The 26,019-nt window shown below is 42.9% G+C and overlaps 1 protein-coding gene across 6 annotated transcripts in view; it reads left to right on the top strand.

Moving 5' to 3' along the window:
* Nucleotides 1-26,019, top strand: part of DOCK9 (dedicator of cytokinesis 9) — a 289,727-nt gene that overhangs the window by 207,394 nt on the left and 56,314 nt on the right. For 4 of the 6 annotated variants that reach the window (XM_052650200.1, XM_052650198.1, XM_052650202.1 and 1 more), the window contains exons 28-36: nt 5,361-5,507; nt 5,703-5,786; nt 6,737-6,848; nt 10,458-10,636; nt 10,881-10,994; nt 12,984-13,104; nt 17,136-17,269; nt 19,328-19,442; nt 24,336-24,402. In XM_052650200.1, coding sequence (XP_052506160.1) covers nt 5,361-5,507; nt 5,703-5,786; nt 6,737-6,848; nt 10,458-10,636; nt 10,881-10,994; nt 12,984-13,104; nt 17,136-17,269; nt 19,328-19,442; nt 24,336-24,402 — 1,073 coding nt within the window. Of the gene's footprint in view, nt 1-5,360; nt 5,508-5,702; nt 5,787-6,736; nt 6,849-7,179; nt 7,222-10,457; nt 10,637-10,880; nt 10,995-12,983; nt 13,105-17,135; nt 17,270-19,327; nt 19,443-24,335; nt 24,403-26,019 lie in introns of all 6 variants that reach the window. The other 2 variants (XM_052650197.1, XM_052650196.1) reach the window with 1 other exon arrangement.

The following is a 26,019-nucleotide window of genomic DNA, read 5'->3' as shown; positions in this document are numbered from 1 at the left end:
AGTGCGGCTTCCACCGTGTAGTTGACAGAGTCCTTGGAGAAGGAGAACACACATTTAGAGGAGAGCATGTGAAGGTGTCTGTATGAGCTCCAACACGAGAGGACATTCGTGTGGTGCTGGAGCTGGAGCTCCGCCTGGGCCTTGGAGGCCGCCTCCCTTGTGGGAGGAGAATGAGGGTCCGGCAGAGGAAGGAGCTCGTGCCCAGGTATGGGCTCAGGCTGAGGGTAGAGGGAAGAGTGCAAACAGGATTAGCTCAGAGACAGCGATGAGACTGTAGGGGAGCTCTGTGGGCAAGCAGCGGACAGTTAATAGAGACCCTGGAAAGGAAGGGTGGTAACAAGGTGAAATTGAGTGCATTACCAGAGTGGTTGGAAAACTTTTATACCAACAAGTCTGCTTTCCCCCTGGAGTTTGAATAGTCTGTGGGCAGGCAGACCTCTCACCAGCAGCATCTGTTGGAGGCAGAGATGGTGGGGGCTGGGCCACCATGGACGCTGCTGCAGCACTGACGGAAAATCCCACAGCAGGACAGGGGGTAGCGTTTCATTTGGCCAGGAAGTCCCCCGCCATCTTAGCGTCCTGTCGTGAGCCAGCGCTCATATACTTACTGCCCTAGACATCAGCTCATTAGCCTGGGTCATATGCTTCCATCTCAGTTTATAGTGCCCTCCATAAAATCGTCTCATCACCTCAGTCTTTATCATCCTTCCATGTGCATCTTACCTCATTGCTGTGTTGCCAAATTAGGACTCTTGACAATAGCTGTTTGTCACAAGGGGGAGCTTCATCTCACCTTTCCAAGGCACTGAGTTATCACCTCCTAATCACCGAGCAGTATTGTTGGTTGGTTGGTATGTTAATTATACACCGCTCTTCACCACACTTCTTTCCTTTTAATAAAAAAATCTATTATAGAAAATTTTAAAAGGAAAGGGAGTAGTTTAATGAATCTCATGCACCTCTCACCCACTCAGCTTCAACAGTTATCAACACTCTGCCATTCTTGCTTTATGTATCCACCCCCATACTTCTCTTTTACCTAGAGTATTTTAAGAACATTTCCTCAATATTTTATCATTTCCTCTGTAAAACTATAGTGTATAATATCCAATGGGTAAAGCCGTTAAAGAATAACCATTGCACCATTATGACACTCAATAAAGTTAGCAATATTTCATTATCATCTCACACCCCATCTGTATTCAGTTTCCCCCAGGTGTCTCAAAAATGTCATTTTACAATTGATCTGAATCAGGATCTAAACACAGTCCACACATTGCCATGGGTTGATGTGGCCCTGAAGTTCTCTTGGACCCTCACACTGTTCCTTTTCCATTTGTTTGTTTCTGTATGCAGTATATTTGTTGAAGAAAATAGGCCACCTGACCTGCAGAATTTCCCACACTCTAGATTTGGCCAATTGTAAGCTAGCAGTAATACATTACATGATTCTCTGTACTGTCTGTTTCTTGTGTAGTGATATCTAGAGGCTAAACTCCTTTCAGGTTTGATTTCCTATGTGGCAAGCATACACCTTAGTTGGTACTCCTGTATCTTACATATCAGGAGGTATAGGACGCCCAATTGTTGTCCCACTTTTAGTTGTGATAGTATTGACTCATAGGTACATGTGGTATACCCCATCCCTCCATTATAGAATTTTCCATCCACTTTTCATGGTTTAAGCAGCTATTAACTCAGCGCCATTGGGTAGGCTTTTCTTGGGAGACCTTGTTTTTTAGGAATGGCTGGCTTGGGAGCTGGCAGTCATGCTTAGTGGTTAGAGTTGTCCATGCCTGAGTTCCTGATAGCTAATGGTTGATGGAGGCTAAAACCGCTAGACCATTCAGGTATGACCTAAATCAAATCCCTTATGATTATACAGTGGAAGTGAGAAATAGATTTAAGGGCCTAGATCTGATACATAGAGTGCCTGATGAACTATGGAATGAGGTCTGTGACCTTGTACAGGAGACAGGGATCAAGACCATCCCCATGGAAAAGAAATGCAAAAAAGCAAAATGGCTGTCTGGGGAGGCCTTACAAATAGCTGTGAAAAGAAGAGAGGCGAAAAGCAAAGGAGAAAAGGAAAGATATAAGCATCTGAATGCAGAGTTCCAAAGAATAGCAAGAAGAGATAAGAACAGCAATCAATGCAAAGATAGAGGAAAACAACAGAATGGGAAAGACTAGAGATCTCTTCAAGAAAATTAGAGATACCAAGGGAACATTTCATGCAAAGAGGGGCTCGATAAAGGACAGAAATGGTATGGACCTAACAGAAGCAGAAGATATTAAGAAGAGGTGGCAAGAAGACACAGAAGAACTGTACAAAAAAGATCTTCACGACCCAGATAATCATGATGATGTGATCACTAATCTAGAGCCAGACATCTGGAATGTGAAGTCAAGTGGGCCTTAGAAAGCATCACTATGAACAAAGCTAGTGGAGGTGATGGAATTCCAGTTGAGGTGTTTCAAATCCTGAAAGATGATGCTGTGAAAGTGCTGCACTCAATATGCCAGTAAATTTGGAAAACTCAGCAGTGGCCACAGGACTGGAAAAGGTCAGTTTTCATTCCAATCCCAAAGAAAGGCAATGCAAAAGAATGCTCAACCTACCGCACAATTGCACTCATCTCACATGTTAGTAAAGTGATGCTCAAAATTGTCCAAGCCAGGCTTCAGCAATACATGAACCATGAACTCCCTGATGTTCAAGCTGGTTTTAGAAAAGGCAGAGGAACCAGAGATCAAATTGCCAACATCTGCTGGATCATGGAAAAAGCAAGAGGTTCCAGAAAAACATCTATTTCTGCTTTATTGACTGTGCCAAAGCCTTTGACTGTGTGGACCACAATAAACTGTGGAAAATTCTGAAAGAGATGGGAATACCAGACCACCTAAGCTGCCTCTTGAGAAATCTGTATGCAGGTCAGGAAGCAACAGTTAGAACTGGACATGGAACAACAGACTGGTTCCAAATAGGAAAAGGAGTACATCAAGGCTGTATATTGTCACTCTGCTTATTTAACTTATATGCAGAGTACATCATGAGAAATGCTGGACTGGAAGAAACACGAGCTGGAATCAAGATTGCCGGGAGAAATATCAATAACCTCAGATATGCAGATGACACCACCCTTATGGCAGAAAGTGAAGAGGAGCTAAAAAGCCTCTTGATGAAAGTGAAAGAAGAGAGTGAAAAAGTTGGCTTAAAGCTCAACATTCAGAAAATGAAGATCATGGCATCTGGTCCCATCACTTCATGGGAAATAGATGGGGAAACAGTAGAAACAGTGTCAGACTTTATTTTTTGGGGCTCCAAAATCACTGCAGATGGTGATTGCAGCCATGAAATTAAAAGACGCTTACTCCTTGGAAGAAAAGTTATGATCAACCTAGATAGTATATTCAAAAGCAGAGAAATTACTTTACCGACTAAGGTCCATCTAGTCAAGGCTATGGTTTTTCCTGTGGTCATGTATGGATGTGAGAGTTGGACTGTGAAGAAGGCTGAGCGCCAAAGAATTGATGCTTTTGAACTGTGGTGTTGGAGAAGACTCTTGAGAGTCACTTGGACTGCAGGGAGATCCAACCAGTCCATTCTGAAGGAGATCAACCCTGGGATTTCTTTGGAAGGAATGATGCTAAAGCTGAAACTCCAGTACTTTGGCCACCTCATGTGAAGAGTTGACTCACTGGAAAAGACTCTGATGCTGGGAGGGATTGGGGACAGGAGGAGAAGGGGATGACCAAGGATGAGATGGCTGGATGGCATCACGAACTCGATGGACGTGAGTCTAGTGAACTCCAGGAGATGGTGATGGACAGGGAGGCCTGGCATGCTGCGATTCATGGGGTCGCAAAGAGTTGGACATGACTGAGCGACTGAACTGAACTGACACCTCAGGATCTAGAGTTACTGGTTTGCCAGAATGGAACAAAATCCTTTCGGAATTTCAGATTTTACTGTTCTGTTTTTGAAAGTAGATAAAATTCCAATTCTTATGACTTGATCCTTCCCTCACTGGATTCTTCAGTTTATGTACATTTACAAAGATTTTCTTGTTATTGGTGGGAGAACTGAGATTATTGTAAAGCTGGAGTTCCAAAATTTCATTATAGTTTCTGGTATTTAAAGCATAAAATAATGCATGCTCTCATACCAGAATACCTAGGCTCCAGTTCTAGTTTTACAGAATACTGTTTATTTGCTATTAAGATACTGGTTTGGCTGCTCCAGAATAGGCCAAAATAATAGTGGCTTTGATAAGACAATAGGTTCATTTCTCTCTTTTAGAAAATTATGAGCCATAGGCAGCTCAAACAGCAAGAAGCTTGTCCTGCAAAGTCATTTGGGGACTCATGTTCCTATCCAATTATCCAGCCCAGGTAGCATCCTTGTCTGCATGGTTGAGAAGCTGGCTCACCACCACCCCACATTCCAGGCAGTGGCAAAGAGGATGATTCGGAAGGCAACATAACTTCCTCTTATAGCCCATTGGCCAGAATGAGTCACATGACCATTATCTTGCCACAAGTTACACTGGGAAATGTAGCCTCTAGCTGGGAGGCCATCTGTCCCTGTCAAACCCTGGTGTTCTGCCACTAAAAGGGAGAAGGGAAGGAAGGATATTAAAGGTCAGTTAGTATTCTTTATTGAATCTTTCGAGCTTCAGTTTCCTCTTGTCTGTAACATAGGGATGGAAACACCCCCTGCTCTGGGGTTAGAATCATATGCATGCATGGACCATCCAGTACAGCCTGCTTCCCATTCCGGGTCCTCAGTAAATTGTTCCACTTATGGAGCAGGAGAAGGGTGGGAGAGGGGGCAGTACAGCTTCACAGAGCAGAAAGCGCACAGGCCTTGAACTCACCGTATAAATAGATCCAGGTTTGTGTCTCTGTTATTATTAGCTGTGTGGATTGAAGACACATTTACCTGACCTCTCGGATTCTCTATAAAATGAGAGTGTCTAAGAATTTAATGAAAAGGTTATATAAAAATATCTAGTACAGTGCCCAGTATGTAGAAGACACATGGTAAGTAGTAGCTAATCACTTAGTGATATGTGTGTAATTTCTTAGGTATGTATTCCTGACAGAGAAAATTATTATTATGTAAAGTTAAAGAGGACTCCTCCTGAGCAGTTTCAACTAGTGACATACATTCACCATTCTGTGTGTGTTCAGTTTGAATACTTGAGGCTTAACCCTAAGCCAGTGCTTTCTAAAGCAATCTCTGCATTTTACTTTGGCTGATTTGAATGCCTGTACCTTTCAGAGATGAGATTTCTTTTCCCCCCAAAACAGTTCAACTTAAAAAATAATCAGTGTTTGCTCTAAACCCTTTTCAGCTGTTGCGAAACCAGAGATTCCCTGCCTCCTATCATCACGCGGTGGAAACTGTTGTGACTATGCTAATGCCTCACATCACGCAGAAGTTCCGAGATAACCCGGATGCGTCCAAGAATGCCAACCACAGCCTGGCTGTGTTCATCAAGGTGGGGGGGCCTCCAGTGGGGAGGGCATCCACCAGGGGCCAAATGTGGTCTTTCTAGCAGAGTGACTCGTACACAGTAGGTGCTCAGTGAATATGTTTATGCCAGAGGATAAACTTATTCACAGTAAACACTGATTTGAACCCAACTTTCCATGACAGCCTGAATACTTACCCTTGTGGGTTGTTTCCTCCACAGAGATGTTTCACCTTCATGGACAGAGGCTTTGTCTTCAAGCAGATCAACAACTACATCAGCTGTTTTGCTCCTGGAGATCCTAAGGTAGTGTGTGTGCCTGCATGTGTGTGTGTGTTACACACTTCTTTTTGTCTGTGTTAGTGAATCCAGATACCCACCTATTTCTCTGTGTTCACATCAGAATTTTCTTTCAGTCCCAGAGGCATTACTCACTGCCCTCCCTTGGAGATAATAATTATTAATAACTAGTACTCACAGTAGTATGTGAGATAGTGTGTGTGTGTGTGTGTCTGTGTGTGTGTGTGTGTGTAGTTAGTCACCAGGTCATGTCCACCTGTTTATGACCCCTATGGACTATAGCCCACCAGACTCCTCTGTCCATGGGATTTCCCAGGCAAGAGTACTGGAGTGAGCTACCATTTCCTTCTCCAGGGGATCTTCCTGACCCAGGGGTCAATTCCACATCTCCTGCGTTGGCAGGCTGGTTCTTTACCACTGAGCCACCAGGGAAGCCTGTGTGAGATATTAGAGACACAGTAATTCCAAATGCAACATAAACATACCTGTTGGTTTTTCTCATCAATACCCGAAATGACTTCTCAGCTGCAAAACTAAAAGTATTCTTGTTACAAATCATAGTTTATTTAACAAGGTAACAGAAGAAACCACACAGCCTTTCTTTGCTAGAATTTTCTGTTTCTTCCCTTGTGTGTTTATTTTAAAGGTCTGCCTTTCTCATTTTTTTCTTGCTTTGAATCTGGTCTGTAATTATAAGCTGCCTGAAATCCTTTATTGAAGTCGGAGGAGCATAAATAATAAATGCCCTAAAAGTCGATGGGGAACATTATTTAGCAAAATGTGTTCCCCATTTTCAAATGAATCCCTGAAGCCATGCTGAAATCTGTAAAGTACCCTAGAGCATGTAGCCCTGAGACAGGGAAGAAGCCACAGGCAGAGTGTCATTCCTCAGGGGTTTCTTAGGAGGCTGTGCAGAGTATCCATAACTTATGACTATAACCATTTTTTTCCTGCAGACCCTCTTTGAATACAAATTCGAATTTCTTCGTGTGGTGTGCAATCATGAACATTATATTCCTTTGAATTTACCAATGCCGTTTGGAAAAGGCAGGATTCAAAGATATCAAGGTAATCTATCTTTAAATATATTAATCCTAGTCTTTTTCAAAAAGAGAGCCATTCATTTTAAATAAGAGAATTAGTTCACACATGACATTAAGAATATTTGATATTTTTCATTGGTGAAGTCACTTTTTTTTCTCATTTCCATTTTTTTAAAAAATTGATAAAATGCTTCATAGGAACTTAACTTTTTTTAAGCAAACTTACCAGACTATTGATCATGGCAGTGTGACTCTTTTTTCATTGAACAATTCCATTGCTTAAACAATAGAAATCCTTTTTATTTACTGTAGTTTATTTTTATTGGTTTCACTTTTCCTTTTTTCTTATGAATTAGCTTTTCTTTCACCAGCTGTGGAGTCAAATGACACTCCTGTAGGTAGGTGTGGGGTGTGACGCTTGCTTTCTTGCATCTTCCTCCTTTAAAAGAAAAAGAATGCAAGTGATTGCTGAAATGCTTACGTGTGCTATGCATTTAGGCATTTCCCATGTACTTGGATCAATTTTAAAATTCACGAAAAGCCAGTGAATTTGTTCTCACTGTAGCTAACACATTACTGTAACATCCCCGGGAGGCGTCTTGTCTTTTACTCCTGGGATCACTAGGTCCTCTAGGAGGTTTCTTTAAGAAGTAAAGCAAACAAACAAAAAACCCTGCTTCACTTCTAAAGTGTATTCTCCCACTATTTTCCTAGTCCTTGTTTATAGCAGTAGCAGTAACCTTTGTCACACGCAACACGGCTTTTCACATGCTTTCTATGTTTGCATGTTGAGTCTTTATTAACTGTTCTGTATCCTTTCTGAATTTGAAGAGAATTAAGCTCATGGAGATTTCTTTGTCCTCACTGAGTAAGTCAAAAGAATCCACCTAGTCTCTCGGGTCTATCGTAGTGCAGTATTTAGCACCTTGCATGTGCTCAGGATTATTTATGCTGCAGGAGAGAAAAAGTGGAAGGATGCCACCAAACTCTTTGTTGCCTCATCACTCAGTCGTGTCCAACTCTTTGCAACCCCATGGACTGTAGCCCGTGAGGCTCCTCAGTCCATGGGATTCTCTAGGCAAGAATACTGGAGTGGGTTTCCATTTCCTTCTACATCAAATTATTGATGAGACCTAAATCAAGTGACCTTGGGATTTCTTTGGAAGGAATGACGCTAAAGGTGAAACTCCAGTACTTTGTCCACCTCATGCGGAGAGTTGACTCATTGGAGAAGACTTTGATGCTGGGAGGGATTGGGGGCAGGAGGAGAAGGGGACGACCAAGGATGAGATGGCTGGATGGCATCACTGACTCAATGGACGCGACTCTGAGTGAACTCTGGGAGATGATGATGGACAGGGAGGCCTGGTGTGCTGTGATTCATGGGGTCGCAAAGAGTCGGACACGACTGAGTGACTGAACTGAACTGAACTGAAATTCAGGGAGAAATACACAAAGGCATCATTCAGAGACATAAATATCTTAAATGTCCAAAAGAGGCTCAAACTGCCTGTAAAGAGCAAGATAGGGACCGTGGCCTGACATTGGTTATCACGCATTCAGCAAATATTTGCCCAGCACCAACTCTACCTAACCTTGGGATACAGTTGTGGACAACGAGGATGAAGTCTCTGGCTGTCAGAGTGATGCATGCTATGGAGAGGAAAAGTGAGGGAACGGGATAGCAAGTGGGTGACATTGAGATCAGGTGGCCAGGAAGAGCCTCACTGAGAAGGTGACTTTGGGGTAATAATTGGAAAAGGTACAGGGTTGAGCATTCTGGGCCATTCAGAATCCCCTGCCCAACCCTGCCCCACCACCTATCTCCCCCTGAGCTGTTCTCCACACGCCAGACACACCTGCTGGTCCCAGCTCCTCACTCCTGACACTTCTCAGCCTCACACAGCACCTTGCTGGGATCCTCGTGTTCCTCCCAGCCAGTCACTCGGCCAGTCACTGGATCTGGGCCTGGCCAGGCCCTTGCCTCTCCCAGCGCCCCACCCTGCACCCTTAGCCCACCAGCAGTTACTGGCCCACCTGTCCTTGGGGACTATGACTATCTTTTCCTCTCATCTGTCAGGGTGCTCAGGACAGCTCTTTCTGCCCAGGGGTCGGGCAGTGAACCTGTTCTAATCTTCCCCACTGGCCCAGTTGTTTATTCCCACAGAACAGAGTGAGGAGAGCCTTCACATACCCCGAGACTTGCACAAACTCTTGTAGACTATCGGAATTTGGAGCTAGAAGGACAGGTGGCTTCAGTATGAATTTTCATAACTGCACCGGTAGGAATAAGGTTTTTGGTTGTTTTTTTTTTTAGCATTCTCCTTCCTCTCGCCCTTCTCACCTTCTCTTCCGCCTTCCTCTCTGCACACACACGTACTCACATGCACACACACATACTCACATGCACACACACATGTGTACAGTTAAACCCATAAATAGTTTTCTTCTAAGGGACTCATGTGAATTCAGGCTGTGAACTGCCTTTTCAATAATATGTGCTTAAAACTCGTAAACAGTGGACACGAGTGTTCTGGAAAGTCCTGGAAAGGGTTCCTAGGAATTGAGGGAGAATCTAAATAGACTTAGAAACAACTGTCCAGCATGAGATTAAAACCAAAGTCGAGGCCCATTGACTTTCCTCTAACAATGGATGCGGTATAAGAATTTAAATCCAAGCCACAGCTTACTGGAAAAGTGTTATTTCAGCTTTAGAGTGTGGTGTTTAGCTACTTGTCTCTACCTTCCCTCAGTTGAGTTCACATTTGGTTGCATCTCTTTTCTAGAAGAGCTTCCAGTCTTGTCTCTTAGCTTGCCAGTGACTTAGCTAGTTTGATTTGGTGCTTTGTCCACTTTAGTTCTAGTTTATATTAGTTTTCCATTTGCTTTTTGAGGTACAGAAGTTTTAAGAGAATATTTGAGAAAATTCTATATAAAATAAGGTCTTCAGTGATAGCAAAATAAGTAGGTTATATGCTAACTCGGTCATTTTAAACAGTGAAGAACGTTTTAATAGGCCGTGCATATTTATTCTTTAGTTATGTGTTTGTTGTGCACAAATTACTCCTCTATAATGTTGTCAATTACTACAATATTTGAATTTCATATCAGTAACAAAATTACATTTGTAATATAATGTGCTGTTCTATATTCTAAAAATTGGTCCTAAAACTATTCACTGACTTAATAATTATGTGGGATGTAATACTTTCTATAATCAAAATCCAGTGCATTTATTTGGTGGTGGTGGCTTGGTTACTAAGTCATGTCCGACTCTCTTGCGATCCCTGTGGACCGTAGCCCACCAGGCTCCCTGACCATAGGATTTCCCAGGCAAGAACACTGGAGTCAGTAGAAATTTCCTCCTGCAGGGGATCTTCCCAACCCAGGGATCGAACCTGGGTCTCCTGCATTGCAGGCAGGCTTCTGCATTGTGGATTGATTTAATTAAACTCTGTTTTCATTTTGGAGTGTAGAGCAGTGTTTTAGGTTATCAGCCTGTGGGAGCCAGATGTGACCACCTGTTGACACACACAGGGGAGCCTGAAAGGAAAGGGTGGGCTTGGTTTTTATTTTATTCAAAGAGTATTACATCCCTTCTAACTAAATCAGTTTGTTTATATGTTCATTTCAGATCTTCAGCTTGACTACGCATTAACAGATGAGTTCTGCAGAAACCACTTCTTGGTGGGACTCTTACTGAGGGAGGTGGGGGCCGCCCTCCAGGAGTTCAGGGAGGTCCGAGTGATTGCCATCAGCGTGCTCAAGAACCTGCTGATAAAGCACTCTTTTGATGACAGATACGCTTCCAGGGTGAGTGTTCTCTGATGCATGGAAATGTGACTGATAACATGACCTTCATTTTGAGTAATCCAAAGAAATAAGCAACTAGAAAATTAGTAACAATAGCACAAAAGCTTTCTCTGTTTATGCAATAAAATCTAACAGCCGTGTTTATAGGAAGGGTCCCAATACAGGACCTGGCCAGTGCTCGCCCAGTCCATCGTTAAGCTCTCCAAGGCCGGGATTCACTTACACTGTGCACCTTTTGTTCCAGAGCCATCAGGCAAGGATAGCCACTCTCTACCTGCCTCTGTTTGGTCTGCTGATTGAGAACGTCCAGCGGATCAACGTGAGAGATGTGTCTCCCTTCCCGGTGAACCCTGGCAGTGTACGTAAGCACACTCACACAGACACAGCCTGCATTTGTTTCCTGCAGCTGCTAACAAAACACCACGGACGGGGTGGCCCAGAGCAAGTAGGAATTTATTCCTTCACAGCCAGAGAGCCAGAGATCCAAAATCAAGGTGTCAGCAGGGCTGGTTCCCTCTGGAGGTGCTGGGTGAAGAGCTAGGGCTGTGCCACTCTCCCAGCCACTGGTGCTTGCCTGGAACCTTGCCGTGTTTGGCTGTGGCTGTGTGACTCATTCTCTGCCTGTCTTCCGTGGTGTTCTCTCTGGTGTGCATCCGTGTCCCTGGTATCCTGTCCCATCCTTATAAGGACACCAGGGCTTGGATTTCATCCACAGTGACCTCATCTTATCTTACATCTTAATAACATCTGCAGTGACCCTCTTTCCAAATAAGGTCACGTTCTGAGGTTCAGGGTGGATGTGCATTTGGAGGGACACTCTTCAACTATACACTGCTCCTATTTGCCCCCCAGACCATAATAATCTACAGTAGTCTTGGTAAATTGCATTTATTTCTGGCTAAGATGGGGTCAATCAGTAAACCTTCAGCTCTTGTTAAAAATCATTCTTAAAAAAAAAAATTATTATTAAAAAGCCATGCTTTCCTAATGGCTCACTTTCTTGTAAGATGTCAGGATCTTTGTGTATCCAAGAAAAATTTATAGAGGTAAGAATTTTATTTTTTTAAAAAAAGCATAATTCTACATAATTCTAACCTGTGTGTTACAAGATGTCAGTGCTAATCTCAGTCCTGGTGTATTAATAGCATACTATAGAGTCTTCTTTGGGCTTAAGTTTCCTTGTGTCTATAAAATTAGAGAGATAATCAGACTAGATGTTGTGGAGGGGGAGCCAAGATGAGCAATCCCACCTCCCCTAATTGACCACCTTAATTTATTTTAGCCTTATGCAGATATTTAAAGATATATTGCAAGTTAAGTTGAGTGAAGGGTGATGCCAGGTATGATCTCAAAGCCTTTTGGTTGGAGACAGTCGGCCATTAATTTGGACAGGTTAGCAGTTCCGTGTCCTTTTCCTGTTTATTCTAGACCCTTTTACTGGCTCCATTGTTCATCTTACCACTGTCATGATGGCACACACTGGGGAATTTCCTTGTGTTTCTTTTCTGTCCCTTTTTCTCCTACATTGGTGCTTTGTCCTGGTTTTTATATCTTTCTCCTCTGAGTACATCTCCTATCTGATGGTGCATTGAGAGGAGCCCTATTTGTAGAGCGTGTTTTGTATCAATAGTTCCAAGGAGCATGAGTGGTCACTGTCCTTAAATGGGCTTCACCACACTCATCTCACCCTCGCCAACGTTGCCCTGCACCTGTGTGTTCTCTAAATCTGTCTGCTTTTCTAATCAGAATAAGCAATTCAGGGTCCTCTCTGTAATCCTTCAACCCTGAGAAACGTGAACACCATCTTCTTCTCTGGCTTCCACCCAAGTATAATCTCTGTTATGACACAACTTCACAATGAACACAATTTCTTGGGAGTTCACAAGAAGCACCTAACCTGCAGAGGTTTTCACCTCCACTATTGTGAGGTCATTATTGCTCCTTTGGGAGGATTTCTGATGAGAGAGAGAGAAACCAACGTTCCAGTTAGAAAGAGCACTGGAGGCTTCTTCTCAAGAAAGAAACCTGCTGAAATAATCTGGAAAGATGCTGGGTATCCAAGCTGTGGAAAGGGAGAGGTGCTAGACTCCTGGGGGAAGACAGGACTCCCTGGGCCAAGGCTGCTCTGCCCGCCAGGCCTGAAGTGCCCCGCGCTCCCCACTCCTGCTGCAGCCCGCCCCCTCCATCTTCCCCTCCCAGGCTCCGTGCTGGTCCTCCCACCCACACGTGATGGGCAGGCCAGGCCGTTCTGCCCTGTTCTCCCGCTCACGCTCACACTCCCAAGAACAGTCGGTGACTCTTTTAAAACCATCTTTAATGATTTCTTGTCTCTCTCCCCCTTCCACAGACTGTGAAGGAAGACTCCCTCGCTTTGCCGGCAGTGAACCCGTTAGTGACGCCCCAGAAGTCTGGGGGCGCGCTGGACGCTAGCCTGCACAAGGAGCTCTTTGGCGCCATCTCTGGCATTGGTAAAGCTCGGACTCTGACCTGTTTCTGGCTAGTTGCATTCAGAAAGTATCTTTAATCCAGTCGTCCATTAGCTTTCAGATCAGAACTTTGAAGTTTTGAGTTTCTGCTTCACATGTTCTTTTTCTTATTTTGCTGCTCAGCTCTTATTTTGCCCCTCAACCCTACACTGAAATAAAGATCCCCAGTTTGCAGGAATTCCGAGTATAGGACACTTAATTGCATATTTGTCTTGTTTGCTTTGTGTTTAATGCATGTTAATTTTTCATTTTAAATCTTCAAATTAGATTGTTAATGCTTTTAGGAGAAAAAAATCTTTGCAGGTGTGTGTGGGGGGTTAGGGTTTATTTGTACTGTTAACGATTTAGATGAAATGTGAGAGAGTAATTCCTGAAGGAGTTATTGGTTTATGGCTCAAATGCAATGCTGAAATCAGTTTTCTAAAATCTTCTTTCCTAGAATGTTTTTTTTCTATCTAAACTAATGTTAGAGCAGCCCCCATGGGGAGGAAAACAGATGGCATAATTCAAGATTCAAACTGAGTAGTTTTTCCGTTTAAAAAAATGCCTGAGAAATGTACTGATTAATATTCTGACTAATTGAACCTATGTGCCAGCTCCTTCATAAAGATAATGGTACAAAAATATACATACATCTTCACAGACACTCAGGCTTATGCTGTCTCTATCTCTCCCTCTGTTTTACACCACAGTTTGGATAAATGAAGCACCCTACTGTGGCTAGTGCTCAGACCACCCAATGATGGAATTAACCCACAGGGCAGAATAAAAGGGCAGTCCTTTTATCTAATTAATCTGCAGGCTTATTGTTCATTCTGAGTTTATGTCCTTAGCTTTTGTGTTGTTCTTGTTGCTAACATGCTATTTCATGTAGGCAATGAAACTGGCCAGACTGTAAAATTGGAAACCTCACACCAATGCTCAGATTTATCCTCGAACACCCATACCAGTCTTTCATCTTGCTTATGTTTATGTATACTTTTCATAGTTCTGTTTACCTCACTTTTGGCACCTTAAAGATGAAATGAGTTAATTCATCCAGAATGCAGAGCCTGGCACACAGCATTTCCACTGCCTTCCTCCTGGGGCTCTCACGCTGACCACTCACCCAGCCACTCTCTGGGAGTGGGAAGGGGTCCCTTCCTAGCTCTGTCTGCAGCGGTCCATGGCACTGGCTTTAAAGTCAGACAATTGTGTCCTTGGGTCCAGACTTCCACCGTTTACAGTTGCAAGGGCGAGATGTCTGTCCTCTTCATCCTGTGCCCACATTTCAAAAACAGTCCTGGTGAGGGAAGAAGAGCTAGTTCAGTGTTGCAGAGCTTGGCAAGGTAGACTCCTCGGTGTTGTTATTTGCCTGCCATTGTAACAAGCACAGTTCTTCAGTGTTATTCATGCTTTGTGATAGGCTCTTAGTAGCCAGTCAGATGAGTCCTGCAGCCTAAATCTTAACTCTCTGATCCCTCTGACCAGCATTTCTGTAGGATCTAAGGCTTTGCGAAAATGGTGAAACTAGAATGAGGTGATGTTTTGACTCTGGCTTGATTTCTCCAGTTCCACATTCGCCCAGTTAGGGTTTGGGATTCCTTGAGAGCATGGAGCTGAGCCGTGGGGGTGTCTTCAGCACAACTTCAGTGGCATAAATGGCCTTCGATTGCTCTGTGTTCATGGTGAAGTTATGAAAAGTACTTGAGACTAATTTTGTCTTTTTCATTCTTTCTTGAATTTTAAGATCTGGATCCACTTTTCACGGGAATTCACCGCAGCAGACTTACTTATACTCGGTCTTTTATCTGTGACCCCACCTTCCCCTCAACCCCCATCTTTAAACACTGTAATCCTAACTTCCTTTTAGAAATGCCTTCCAGGGAAGCCCCCACCTTTGAACTGGGTTTGCTAGTCGTTTTCTGGTAGCTTTAGCTCTTCTTTTATTTACCAAGGAATTCCATATCTCGAGGAGATTCTCCTTCCACACTTACTAAGGATGTACCATCAGCATTTTTTTTTTAATGCCTTTGGAACATGGTGCATGAAAATTTCTAAAACCAATTCATCGCCTGGATAAAAACTACCGTAAGGTTACATTCATTTTAAAAGGCATGCATTCTTAGGCTCAGAGTTCTTTTTTCCACCTACTCAGTGTATTGCGTTTTGCTGTCTGTACCAAAGGGGGTAGAGTTGAACTAAAGTTCTCTGCAAAGTTATGCACTATGCACCAGGCCCAGGATATTAAATACAGACAAACACATACAACAGGAACGTGGTTCTGCTAAGCCTGTTGATTTTGATTTATTGCATTTCCATCTATTTGCCTTAGATTAGGACTCTTGTTCTGGAATTGAGCCTAAAACTCTGAGAACTTAGGGTCTAATTTTACTTTCCCAAGAGTCTCTTTCTCCTGAGCTCTGTGTTCTACATTAAATATGAAGTCCGGTTATATTAGGAGGCCAATAGTTATAATTTGGTCACAGCGCATGTCTCTTTTCTGGGTACAGAAAAAGACTTATTGCTTTTTCATAGCGTTTTGATCTGCACAGTTCCTGTCCTGGGGTCATGCTGCTGGTGGCCCGTGGTTTACATGTTCCCGCCTTCACTTATGTTTTCAGAGTCTCCTGACCCTTCTTTCCTTGATGTACTTAACACACTGAATTGGTTTTAGGGATAGTGGATAAGCCTGGGGGTGGGGGGTGGACTAACTTAGAGGTGTCTCAGTCCACGGCAGCTAATTGGCAGGCTGAAACCCAGAAGGGCCTGCCTGTCCCGAGGTGCCAGGTGAAGGCATCTCATGTGAAGGCAGCTTGGGAATGAGAGGGCCATGCTCATAGCCTGCTGCATGGGGTTGGGGGTCTTCTGCGGTTTGCACAGCCAGCCAGGCCTCTCTGCCGGGAGCGTGCCTCTTGATTCAGCTCAGAGTGAACCAAGTCTGAGGGTCATTTTTAATTATGTGATTTATTGAAATCTTATCTAAGCAGGAAGTCAATCTAGTACTTTTTAAAATTCCGTAGTCTCGAGGTAGGGGCTGACTTCTGCCTTAAAATGCTATTTTTTGTTTTTTCCCCTCACAGATGTCACGAATTTTATTTCCAAGTTAGATTTCCTCTCTGCTCGTAAATGTTTTTTGCAGAGATTCCCAAACAGTCTCAGTTCACAGCACCCTCATTATCAGAGTGTTTTTTTTCATGGCATCCCCAGGCCAAAAGAAACACCAAGTGGTTCTGTTTATTAGGTACTTAAGGCCAAATAACTTAATAAGTACGTATAACCTAACAACTTAAGAGGCACTTGAAACCTATATACATAAATTTAAAGAAAAAAATTTTATTTTTAATAACCACAGTTCTTACTAATGGGGCCTATTCTTACTAATGTGCCTATTGGACGCTGCACAGCTTCTCACATTTGAAATCAGATTGCTCACCAGCATTCTCATTTCCTGTTCCACACTGATTTTCACCCAGTACTTGGTTTTTATCACAGCAACCCCACTTCAGAGAGATATAACATCATGGAAAGGAATGTAGCAGTCTGAGGTTAAAACTACGGTTTCCGACTGATGTCACGTATTGTGTTTTCCTTGAAAAATGAAATGTCCCGTGACATCCCTCGGGGTTTTTGGGGGCTCCTGGGCATGCCATTTGAGTACAGTGGGTTTATTGCATGATTTGGTTTTTTTTTTATTTGATGGTTATAGGTGGATTTATCTTTTTAATTTTTTGAAGTCTTTATTCTACCCCAGTCTGAATCAGCACGTTCTCCCCCAGTCTGAGCAATCCAAGGTGGTTTCTCATAAGTGAATTGATAGTTATGTCGGAATGTTTCAGACTCAAGTTTGCTTTTACGCTATGTGGTCCAGTTGTTTAAAGGAGAGGTAACTGAATAAAAGTCTTGAGCCAACTTCCTCACAGAAAAAACAAGTTTAAACAAGTGCCCTAAAAGCAGTCTCCTTTAAAGTTGAGGGCTTACCTTTATTTTGTTCTGTCTCACCAAATCTGGGTCTTGGCTTGACCTTTGTTCAGCTTCTCCATATACGAACTCAACTCCCAACATCAATAGCGTGAGAAATGCTGATTCAAGAGGCTCCCTCATAAGCACAGATTCCGGGAACAGCCTTCCAGAAAGGAATAGTGAGAAGAGCAATTCCCTGGAGAAGGTAAGTTCCTTTCTGGTAATTTAAGTGTTTCCTTATAACTAATGGATTCAGCCCAAAGTAGGCATGCTTCATGTTCACATGTTCATTAAGTTGGACCTTTTTTTTTCCTTTCTTTCTTAAACAACTCAGTTAAACCTGGGGTAGTTGGTCAGAGTATGGTTTAAGCGTGGGGCCTGTCCCCTGCACCCCTCTATTCCTGTTCTAGCATTTCATCAGTGTTTACAATGAGCACTTTGGTTCTGGCAGTTTAGACAGATAGGGAAATCAGAATGCCACTTGCTAAGAATCCCCACGGTCTGTGAAAGAGAACAGCATTTATAACACAGTTATCCATGCAAATGGGCCCTGGATCCAAAGCTGGCTCGAGAAAAGATTAATTGATCGTATGGATGACTCAGGGATAAATCCTTATTGGGAATCACTCTATTCACCCTGTGCCCCCAACACAACACATCTGGTCATATTGAATTATTTTTATTGAAATAACAAAAACTATTCTGAATTTTGTGCAAATGGATAAAACTTAGATTTAGACCTGGAACCATGATAGATGAGTCTCACCTTGGCCACTGTTTTCCTAAGTTATTTCAAGTTATAGGCAAGCACGTGTATCGGTCAACAGGTGACCCACTTAGGGATGCATTCCCAATTCTCAGACATGTGGAGGCCATCCTTCCTTGGAATCAGGTGCGTAACCTTACCATGGGGTTGCGGGTCTGGCCTCTCCCCGATGGTGCTCAGCCACGGTCCTGGAGCCATACGGACATCTCTATGCAGGGGTCATGACCTGTCGAACTTTTTCCTTGACCCTGACACGCCTTCCTGCATAGAGGGAGAGGCTGCTCAGAAGGCACTCGGCTTGTGTCGTCCACGGTGCCGGAGAGGAGGAGGAGGAGAGTGACCAGCTGGCCAGGAGACACCGGGCCACTGTGGACTTCTCGCTTCTGACACTGCCACCTCTGCCGGAGGAGGCCCCGCTGGGAGAAGGCCTGAGCTCTCCCAGGGGTGCTGAGGAAGTGGGTGGGCGGCAGGGTGCCCCCGCGTTGCAGCTTTGCCACTGATGGCACTGGGTTCCTCCCTATGATGGAACTACTTATGTATGTTGTTAATTGAGCCTGAAAATAAATTGAAAAATGATTTATTGAATTGAAATTGAACTGAATTGAAAAATAATTATATATTTTTTCAATTGCCCATCAATGCCTTGAATGAAATATTGAAAGACAAAATATTTTTTTCACTGATCTTTCTGCTTGGTATTTGGAAAAAAAAAAATTCCTGATTCCAGTTGGAATTATAACTTTGAAGATTTTCTAATTTCCTGTGTTCTCTTTTAATGAGATAAGATTCTTGTTCTTTTTTTTTTTTTTTTTTTTAATGTGAATAGTTTGGAAGTGAACCTGCTGCCTGGTGGCAAAACTGCCCTCGCCCTGTGCCCTGGGCTGTGTGCAGTGTGCACTGTTGCGCTGAGCTGATCGTGGCATGATACATCAGTTCAGGGCCTCTGGCCCTGCTGGGCTGAGATGACTCTGTTTGCCCCTATCAGGCCCCTGCCCATGGTCCTCCCTTAAGACTGCTCTAGAATGTAACAGAATGACCGTGACTCAGCTCCAGGCTTCAGTGGCCGATCCACAGCAGCACCTTGGACTTAATTTGCTGTTTCAGCCACTGACGTACTCCTGAGGATGCACTTGGTTTGGCGGTGTCTTCTGAAGCATCGTTTCTGCGTTCTTAGCACATAAACTTTCCTGCATGAAGTTTTCCTTGGCATTTCAGAACTAAGCCAGTAACCACGACTGTGGTTATTCAGTTTGAAAGGTCCGTGCCTCTGCCTTGTCCTGGGAGAGCGTGCAAAGGAGACAAGACAGCACTCCCATGGATTAGCACGTGTGTGTGTGTGTGGTGACGATGTGCCTGTGGGCAAATCATGGACACCTGCCAACCTACATGATTTGACTAAATTCTGAAAATCTTTCTCTTCCAAGGGAGAAAAGTGAACCTAACTTTGTTTTACTTGTAACAAAGGAGAAAAGTCACCTGTGTTTTCTCCTCCTTTAGCACCAACAAAGTGGCACTTTGGGAAATTCCGTCGTTCGCTGTGACAAACTGGACCAGTCTGAGATTAAGAGCCTGCTGATGTGTTTCCTTTACATATTAAAAAGCATGTCTGACGGTAGGTAAAAAAATGAAGAAATCTGTTTTACTTTCCTTGTACCAGTATTCGGTTTATCCTTTAAAAATTGTAGTTGGTAGAGAGGGTTTAAGGATTTAAATGGATTTTTTTTTCTCTCTCTTGTTTGAAATACATGTTAATTAACTAAATGTACTAGAAATGAAAGTCTTAATTTGGACATTTATTTTCATTAATTACTATATTCTATAAAAAGAAGTTCTAAAGTGTGAAGTGTGAAGTTCTAAAGTGTGAATTTTAAAATTTTATATTAAACTCAGACATACGTCTTTGCCAGAGGAGACAGAAGCAAATAAATGAAAGGAGCTTTTTTTTTTTTTTTTAAGTATCATTTGTCCAAACAATCTTATGGACCACTTGCCTAATTTTATTGGTCAGTCTCCTGAATTAGAGACTGTAGTGTCAGCGACCTGAGCATGTGCGTGCCACATTCCTGGCTTTAACTAGAAGTGAGGTGTGTTTAGTTTTCTAATGGAAGTAGTGGTGTCCTGGTAGGCTGAGTTTCTGATTAAGGGCTTGACGACCCCATCTTACAACAGAAACGACCACAACCATTAATGCTTTATCAGCACCTTGTGAAGCTTGTGAACATCCATGGCAAGACAGTTGTAACTCTGATTTAGTGTGGTATAAGCAATGGTACAATGTCAATTCTTATCTTGGCCAAAAAATCTTCTTATTTTCCCTGTAACAAATCAGAAAGTGTTCTGTGAACTCCATTAAGGTCATGGAGAGAAGATGAACTCTTCTGAAAGGAAAATGCCATTTTTGGAGACCTGAAGCCCGCCTGTCTGGCGGCAGAGGCTATGGCCCTCGAGCATCCAGGGAACGGCACTTCTGCCTGCAGATAGTGTTTCTTTTCTATCAAGCGCCCATTTCAGCAGCACCAAGAGCTGACCGTAGTTCAGAGGTTAGGAGTAGCATGCCAGTCCTTGAAATGCTTTGTAACTGGGGTATTTTATTCTGTTGGCATGTTACATTAAAATAGCTATTAAAAAAAGAAAACAAATAAATAGCTATTAAAAAAAACAAATAAACAGCTATTTTTTTAAAAAACAAATAGACAAGTTTTGTGGGTTTTTTTTTTGGTGAATGATGACCAAATATAAAAGCACTGGGCACTTATTCTACTATTTCAGTTAGAAAGTTGAACTTCTTCCCATTCAGTCAGAACTTCTCAATTTTCATCATGGTAGCAAGTTTTAGCCAGCATTATAATCCTGCTTTTCCTTTGTTAAAGATTTTCTTTAAAATACTTTACATTTCAAATATTAAATATGATGCATAACTAGAACATCACTGTTTTTTAAAAAACAAATATACAAGAAGTATACCCTTTAAAGTCAGCCTTTTGTAAGGCCAGGCAAATATTTTTAAAATGCAACAACCTCTTAAAAATAGTTATAGAATGTTCTCTTTTATCAATTACTGTCAAGTATAATTTTTCCCCTTTATAATTAGAATTTCTTTATGTGTGTCTCATTTAAGAAATCTGTACCTACTCTCAGGCTCTGATGATATTCTTCTGTATTTTCTTTAAAAGCTGTATTATTTCAATTTTCACATTTAAATCCTAATGTCTACCAAGCATTGATTTTTCTGTATGGAATGGGAAGTGGGAGAGAAATTGCCTATAGAATAATTTACCAGACAGACAATCAGAATCAGCTGTGTAACTGGCTCTGTGGCTGTTCTTTGCTTTCAGTCCATGGAATTCTCCAGGCCAGAATACTGGAGTGGGTAGCCTTTCCCTTCTCCAGGGGATCTTTCCAACCCAGAGATCAAAGCCATGTCTCACGCATTGCAGGCGGATTCTTTACCAGCTGAGCCACCAGGGAAGCCCAAGAATACTGGAGTGGGTAGCCTATCCCTTAAGGAGGGACGAAGCACTCCCTCCTTCAGTTCAGTTCAGTTCAGTTCAGTCTCTCAGTTGTGTCCGACTCTTGCGACACCGCGAATCACAGCACACCAGGCCTCCCTGTCTATCACCAGCTCCCAGAGTTTACCCAAACTCATGTCCATCGAGTCGGTGATGCCATCCAGCCATCTCATCCTCGGTCGTCCCCTTCTCCTCCTGCCCCCAATCGCTCCCAGCATCAGGGTCTTTTCCAATGAGTCAACTCTTCGCATGAGGTGGCCAAAGTATTGGAGTTTCAGCTTCAGCATCAGTCCTTCCAATGAACACCCAAGACTGATCTCCTTGCTTTTTCCCACATTTAATGAGCACCTTGTACATGCAGGCCCCCTCACTTGCCCTCTGCTCCTTTTTGTGCTTCCTCCCTCCTTAAGGGATAGGCTACCCACTCCAGTATTCTTAGGCTTCCCTGGTGGCTCAGCTGGTAAAGAATCCGCCTGCAATGCGTGAGACATGGCTTTGATCTCTGGGTTGGAAAGATCCCCTGGAGAAGGGAAAGGCTACCCACTCTGGTATTCTGGCCTGGAGTATTCCATGGACTGTGTAGTCCGTGGAGTTGCAGAGTCTGACACGACTGAGCGGCTTTCACTTTCACTTGCCCTCCTTAATAGAACTTAGCTCTGGCTCCCCGCACCCCCCATGCACCCAACAGCCAGAGTAAGGAAAGGCCGCCATGGTGCTGCCCGGCTTGCCAGCTGGTTCTGTTTCTTATATGCCTGGGGAAGGGGTCTCAGAGGTCTGCAGGTTGACCCAGAGAGGCTCTCAGCATCCCAGGAACTCCCTAGGTTCCCACCACACCCAGATGACCAGCCTCGGTAACCAGAGTCTGTCTATCTGGATTCTAAACTCAAACCTTGCCCCTAGGAAATGGAAGCTCTGCAACCCACCCTCTGGTCTCGGAGGCCAAACGTGGCTTTCAAAATCAGGTGCACTTGGTTTAAATCTCCATTCCACCAGCATTCTCCCTGCTGGTCAATGGGAGAATTGCTTAGCATCTCTGAGCCTCTGTTCAGTTTAGTTCAGTCACTCGGTCGTGTCCAGCTCTTTGCGACCCCATGGACTGCAGCATGCCAGGCCTCCCTGTCCATCACCAGCTCACGGAGTTTACTCAAACTCATGTCCATTGAGTTGGTGATGCCATCCAACCATCTCATCTTCTGTCGTCCCCTTCTCCTCCCACCTTCAATCTTTCCCAGCATCAGGGTCTTTTCCAGTGAGTCAGTTCTTCTCATCAGATGGCCAAAGTATTGGAGCTTCGTTTCAGCATCAGTCCTTCCAATGAATATTCAGGGTTGAATTCTTTTAGGATTGAGTGGTTGGATCTCCTTGTACTCCAAGGGACTCTAAAGAGTCTTCTCCAACACCACAGTTCAAAAGCATCAATTCTTCGGCGCTCAGCTTTCTTTATAGTCCAACTCTCACATCCATACATGACTACTGGAAAAAGTATAGCTTTGACTAGACTGACCTTTGTTGCCAAAGTAATGTCTCTGCTTTTTAATATGCTGTCTCGGTTGGTCATAACTTTTCTTCTAAGAAGTAAGTGTCTTTTTGTTTCATGGCTGCAGTCACCATTTGCAGTGATTTGGGGAGCCGACAAAAATAAAGTCTGTCACTATTTCCCCATCTATCTACCATGAAGTGATGGGACCGGATGCCATGATCTTAGTTTTCTGAATGTTGAGTTTTAACTCAACTTTTTCACTCTCCTCTTTCACTTTCATCAAGAGGCTCTTTACTTCTTCTTCAGTTAGTCCATCTATAAATGGGAACTCTGCCTCGACCACAGTGAAGATTCAATGACGGGACACATGTGAAGTCTTGAGACCCAGTGCAGTGCTTGGTGCATAACAGCTGCTTGCTATGCATCCCCCCGCTTCTCCCACCTGTCATCACTGCTCTTGACCACATAGAATAGAAGTCTACGGCCGTGTATCTTTGTGGGCCTTCAGCCTCTCTGCAGCCACCCACTCCCTCATCTCAGGCCCCAAAGACTCAATGGCTTTTTCCTTAAGAGAAATTTTATAACACATGTCTCAACTTCTATGTAAAGTGTAACAATGTAAAAATGGTTAACTCCCAAATGATAACACTGTGTGTATAGGTAAGGGTCAGACACAGATAATGATTGCTTTCTGTAAGTGAATTTGTAGGGTTTGCCTTAACTGAAAATGTGCCCAGTTGCTCCTGATAAAGAGCAGGCGAGGTTCTTAAGCACAGATACATTGTACCATCGGGCTGGGAAACAGGAGCTCTCATACACTGCTTATTCAGAAAGCAGTTTGACAGTATCTGTCTAATTTTAAACGTACAAACCATTAACATGGTTAGTTCACTTCTAAGAATTTGTCCTATAGATGTGGTTGGACAAGTGTGCAATGACCCATGTTCACTGAAGCGTGGTTTATAACAGCAAAAAATTGAGGGGAAGAACAAGTAAATGTCTGTCAGTCGGGGACCTGGTAACTTTGTTATAGTGCATCGAAGCTCTGTTGTTGAATTAAAACTCAGTGAAACAGGGCACATAGGATGCATGTTTCCATTTCAGTGTGTGTGTTGGGAAGGGGTTACTTATGTACAAACTTTCAGGAGATTCTCTACTAGGGAGGGATTCTGTAGTTGGTAAAGAGTGAACCTCCCTTTAGATTGTATGCCCACAATGTATTCTTTGAATTTTCTAACCCATTTAAGAGCACATCATGTATAAATTAAAATATGTACCATGTCAGGTTAGATGATGCATGATGAAATTCAAGTTCAAGTGTTTAAATGTAGCTTCTTTACACTGACTAAGCTGTTGTACGTGTTATCTGGTATAGAGTGGTCACCGTAGTTCATCCTTCAATCAGTTATGAAAGGGGGCTGGGAGGGTTTGGAGGCCTACACTCAGGTCTCTTCCCATGTTACATATGTAGAAAATAAGCATCCTGATTCTAACCAAATACATGTTTACTTTCCAGATGCTTTGTTTACATATTGGAACAAGGCCTCAACAGCTGAACTTATGGATTTTTTTACAATATCAGAGTGAGTAGTTTTGTCTTTGCTCATTGACTGTTGATTTTTCCTGGCTAATTAAGAGGTGTGAAAAATACTATGTTGTTGAACCAGGAATGCAATGTATGGTCATATCCACACTTATCTTTAGTTAAGCTCTTTTTCCTGGAGCTGACCCCAACACCCAGTCTCAGGAACTCATGGCCCAGAGGACAGTGACAGCCCTAAATTATTACATATGTGATGATTATAGATGGGAGGTTGCTACTTGTGTGGATAAGCCATTTTAATAAAATAACAACATTTGTTAGCTGAATTGGGTGGATGCTGCATTTCTGAGTTGACTCTAACTTAAGCAGATGCAGTAACTAAGACAGAAAAATTGCTATAATTTAAAAATATATAGTAAGTAAAAGTGATATCTTAAATACAGTCTATATTATTTGATCTCTTAAAGTTTCTATTTTTTCCTTTAAGCTTTTTATTTTTAGAAACACAAATCCACAATCCCTTATCCAAAACCAGTGGGGCCAGATGGTTTTTCAAATACAGAATTTTTTGGATTTTTGAAAAATTTTCATAGAGAGTATATTCCGTAACACCCAGTAGGGTCTCAGGGAGCACCCCCACAATCAAGCACATTATTGTTTTTGCATTAAGAACTTATTTCTTCAATACCATGATTGTTCACAGTAATTGGTTAAATCATGGGCTTCCCTTGTGGTTCAGCTGGTAAAGATTCCACCTGCAATGCAGGTCGATCCCTGGATTGGGCAGATCTCCTGGTCAAGGGAAAGGCTACCCATTCCAGTATTCTGGCCTGGAGAATTCCATGGACCACATAGTCCATGGGGCCACAGAGTCAGACACGACTGAGTGACTTTCACAAGTAGCTTTATGTCTGCCAGTTGGGGTCATGATCTGCTACCCCATGTGTTTGCATGAATTTGGGTGGAAATCCGTGATGGTCAGAGCTTTGTGCATTTTGGAGTTAATGGCCTTGATTCATGAATTCATGGCCATTTCCTCTCTAATATAGATAATATTAGAGATATTATATCTTGTTGATACTTAACAAAGATAATAGTTGTCACATGTGAGATAAGCTTCACCACCAGAAGAACTTCCTAGACATTATTTTAACTGCCTCTAATTAAATACATGATTTTGTTAAAGCAATGTTATGGATATAGTAAAATAAACAACAACAACAAAAAACATACTTGATGTCTGTAAGGGACCAGTCCATTTACTTGAATTAAAAAAGAAAGTTCCAGGGGCTTTCCTGGTGGTCCCGTGGTTAAGACTATACTCCCAATGCAGGGGGCACTAGTTTGATCCCTGGTTGGGGAACTAAGATCCCATATACCACGTGGTGTGGCCAAAATAAATAAATAAAATGAAGAGATGTTGTCTTGCTAAAAGGAAAAAATATGATGTTAAAAAAAGAAAAAAGAAAGCTCCTTAGGTTGAACGAGGATGAATAAGCAACTCAGAGCAGTGCATGGGGTTTTCACTGTGACTTCCAAGACAAACGTAGAGTAAGTGTCCAAGCTCTAAGTCAGAGTCAATCCTGTCTCTCCTGGGCCTTTCTTCTGAGTTGCTCAAACCATCCTCCATGGTTCTGATAGCAGCACAACATAGGGC

Source organism: Budorcas taxicolor, chromosome 12 (assembly GCF_023091745.1).
Source record: "Budorcas taxicolor isolate Tak-1 chromosome 12, Takin1.1, whole genome shotgun sequence".
Taxonomy (NCBI): domain Eukaryota; kingdom Metazoa; phylum Chordata; class Mammalia; order Artiodactyla; family Bovidae; genus Budorcas; species Budorcas taxicolor.
Note: the sequence above shows the minus strand (reverse complement) of the source record. Positions and strands in the feature narration are given on the sequence as shown.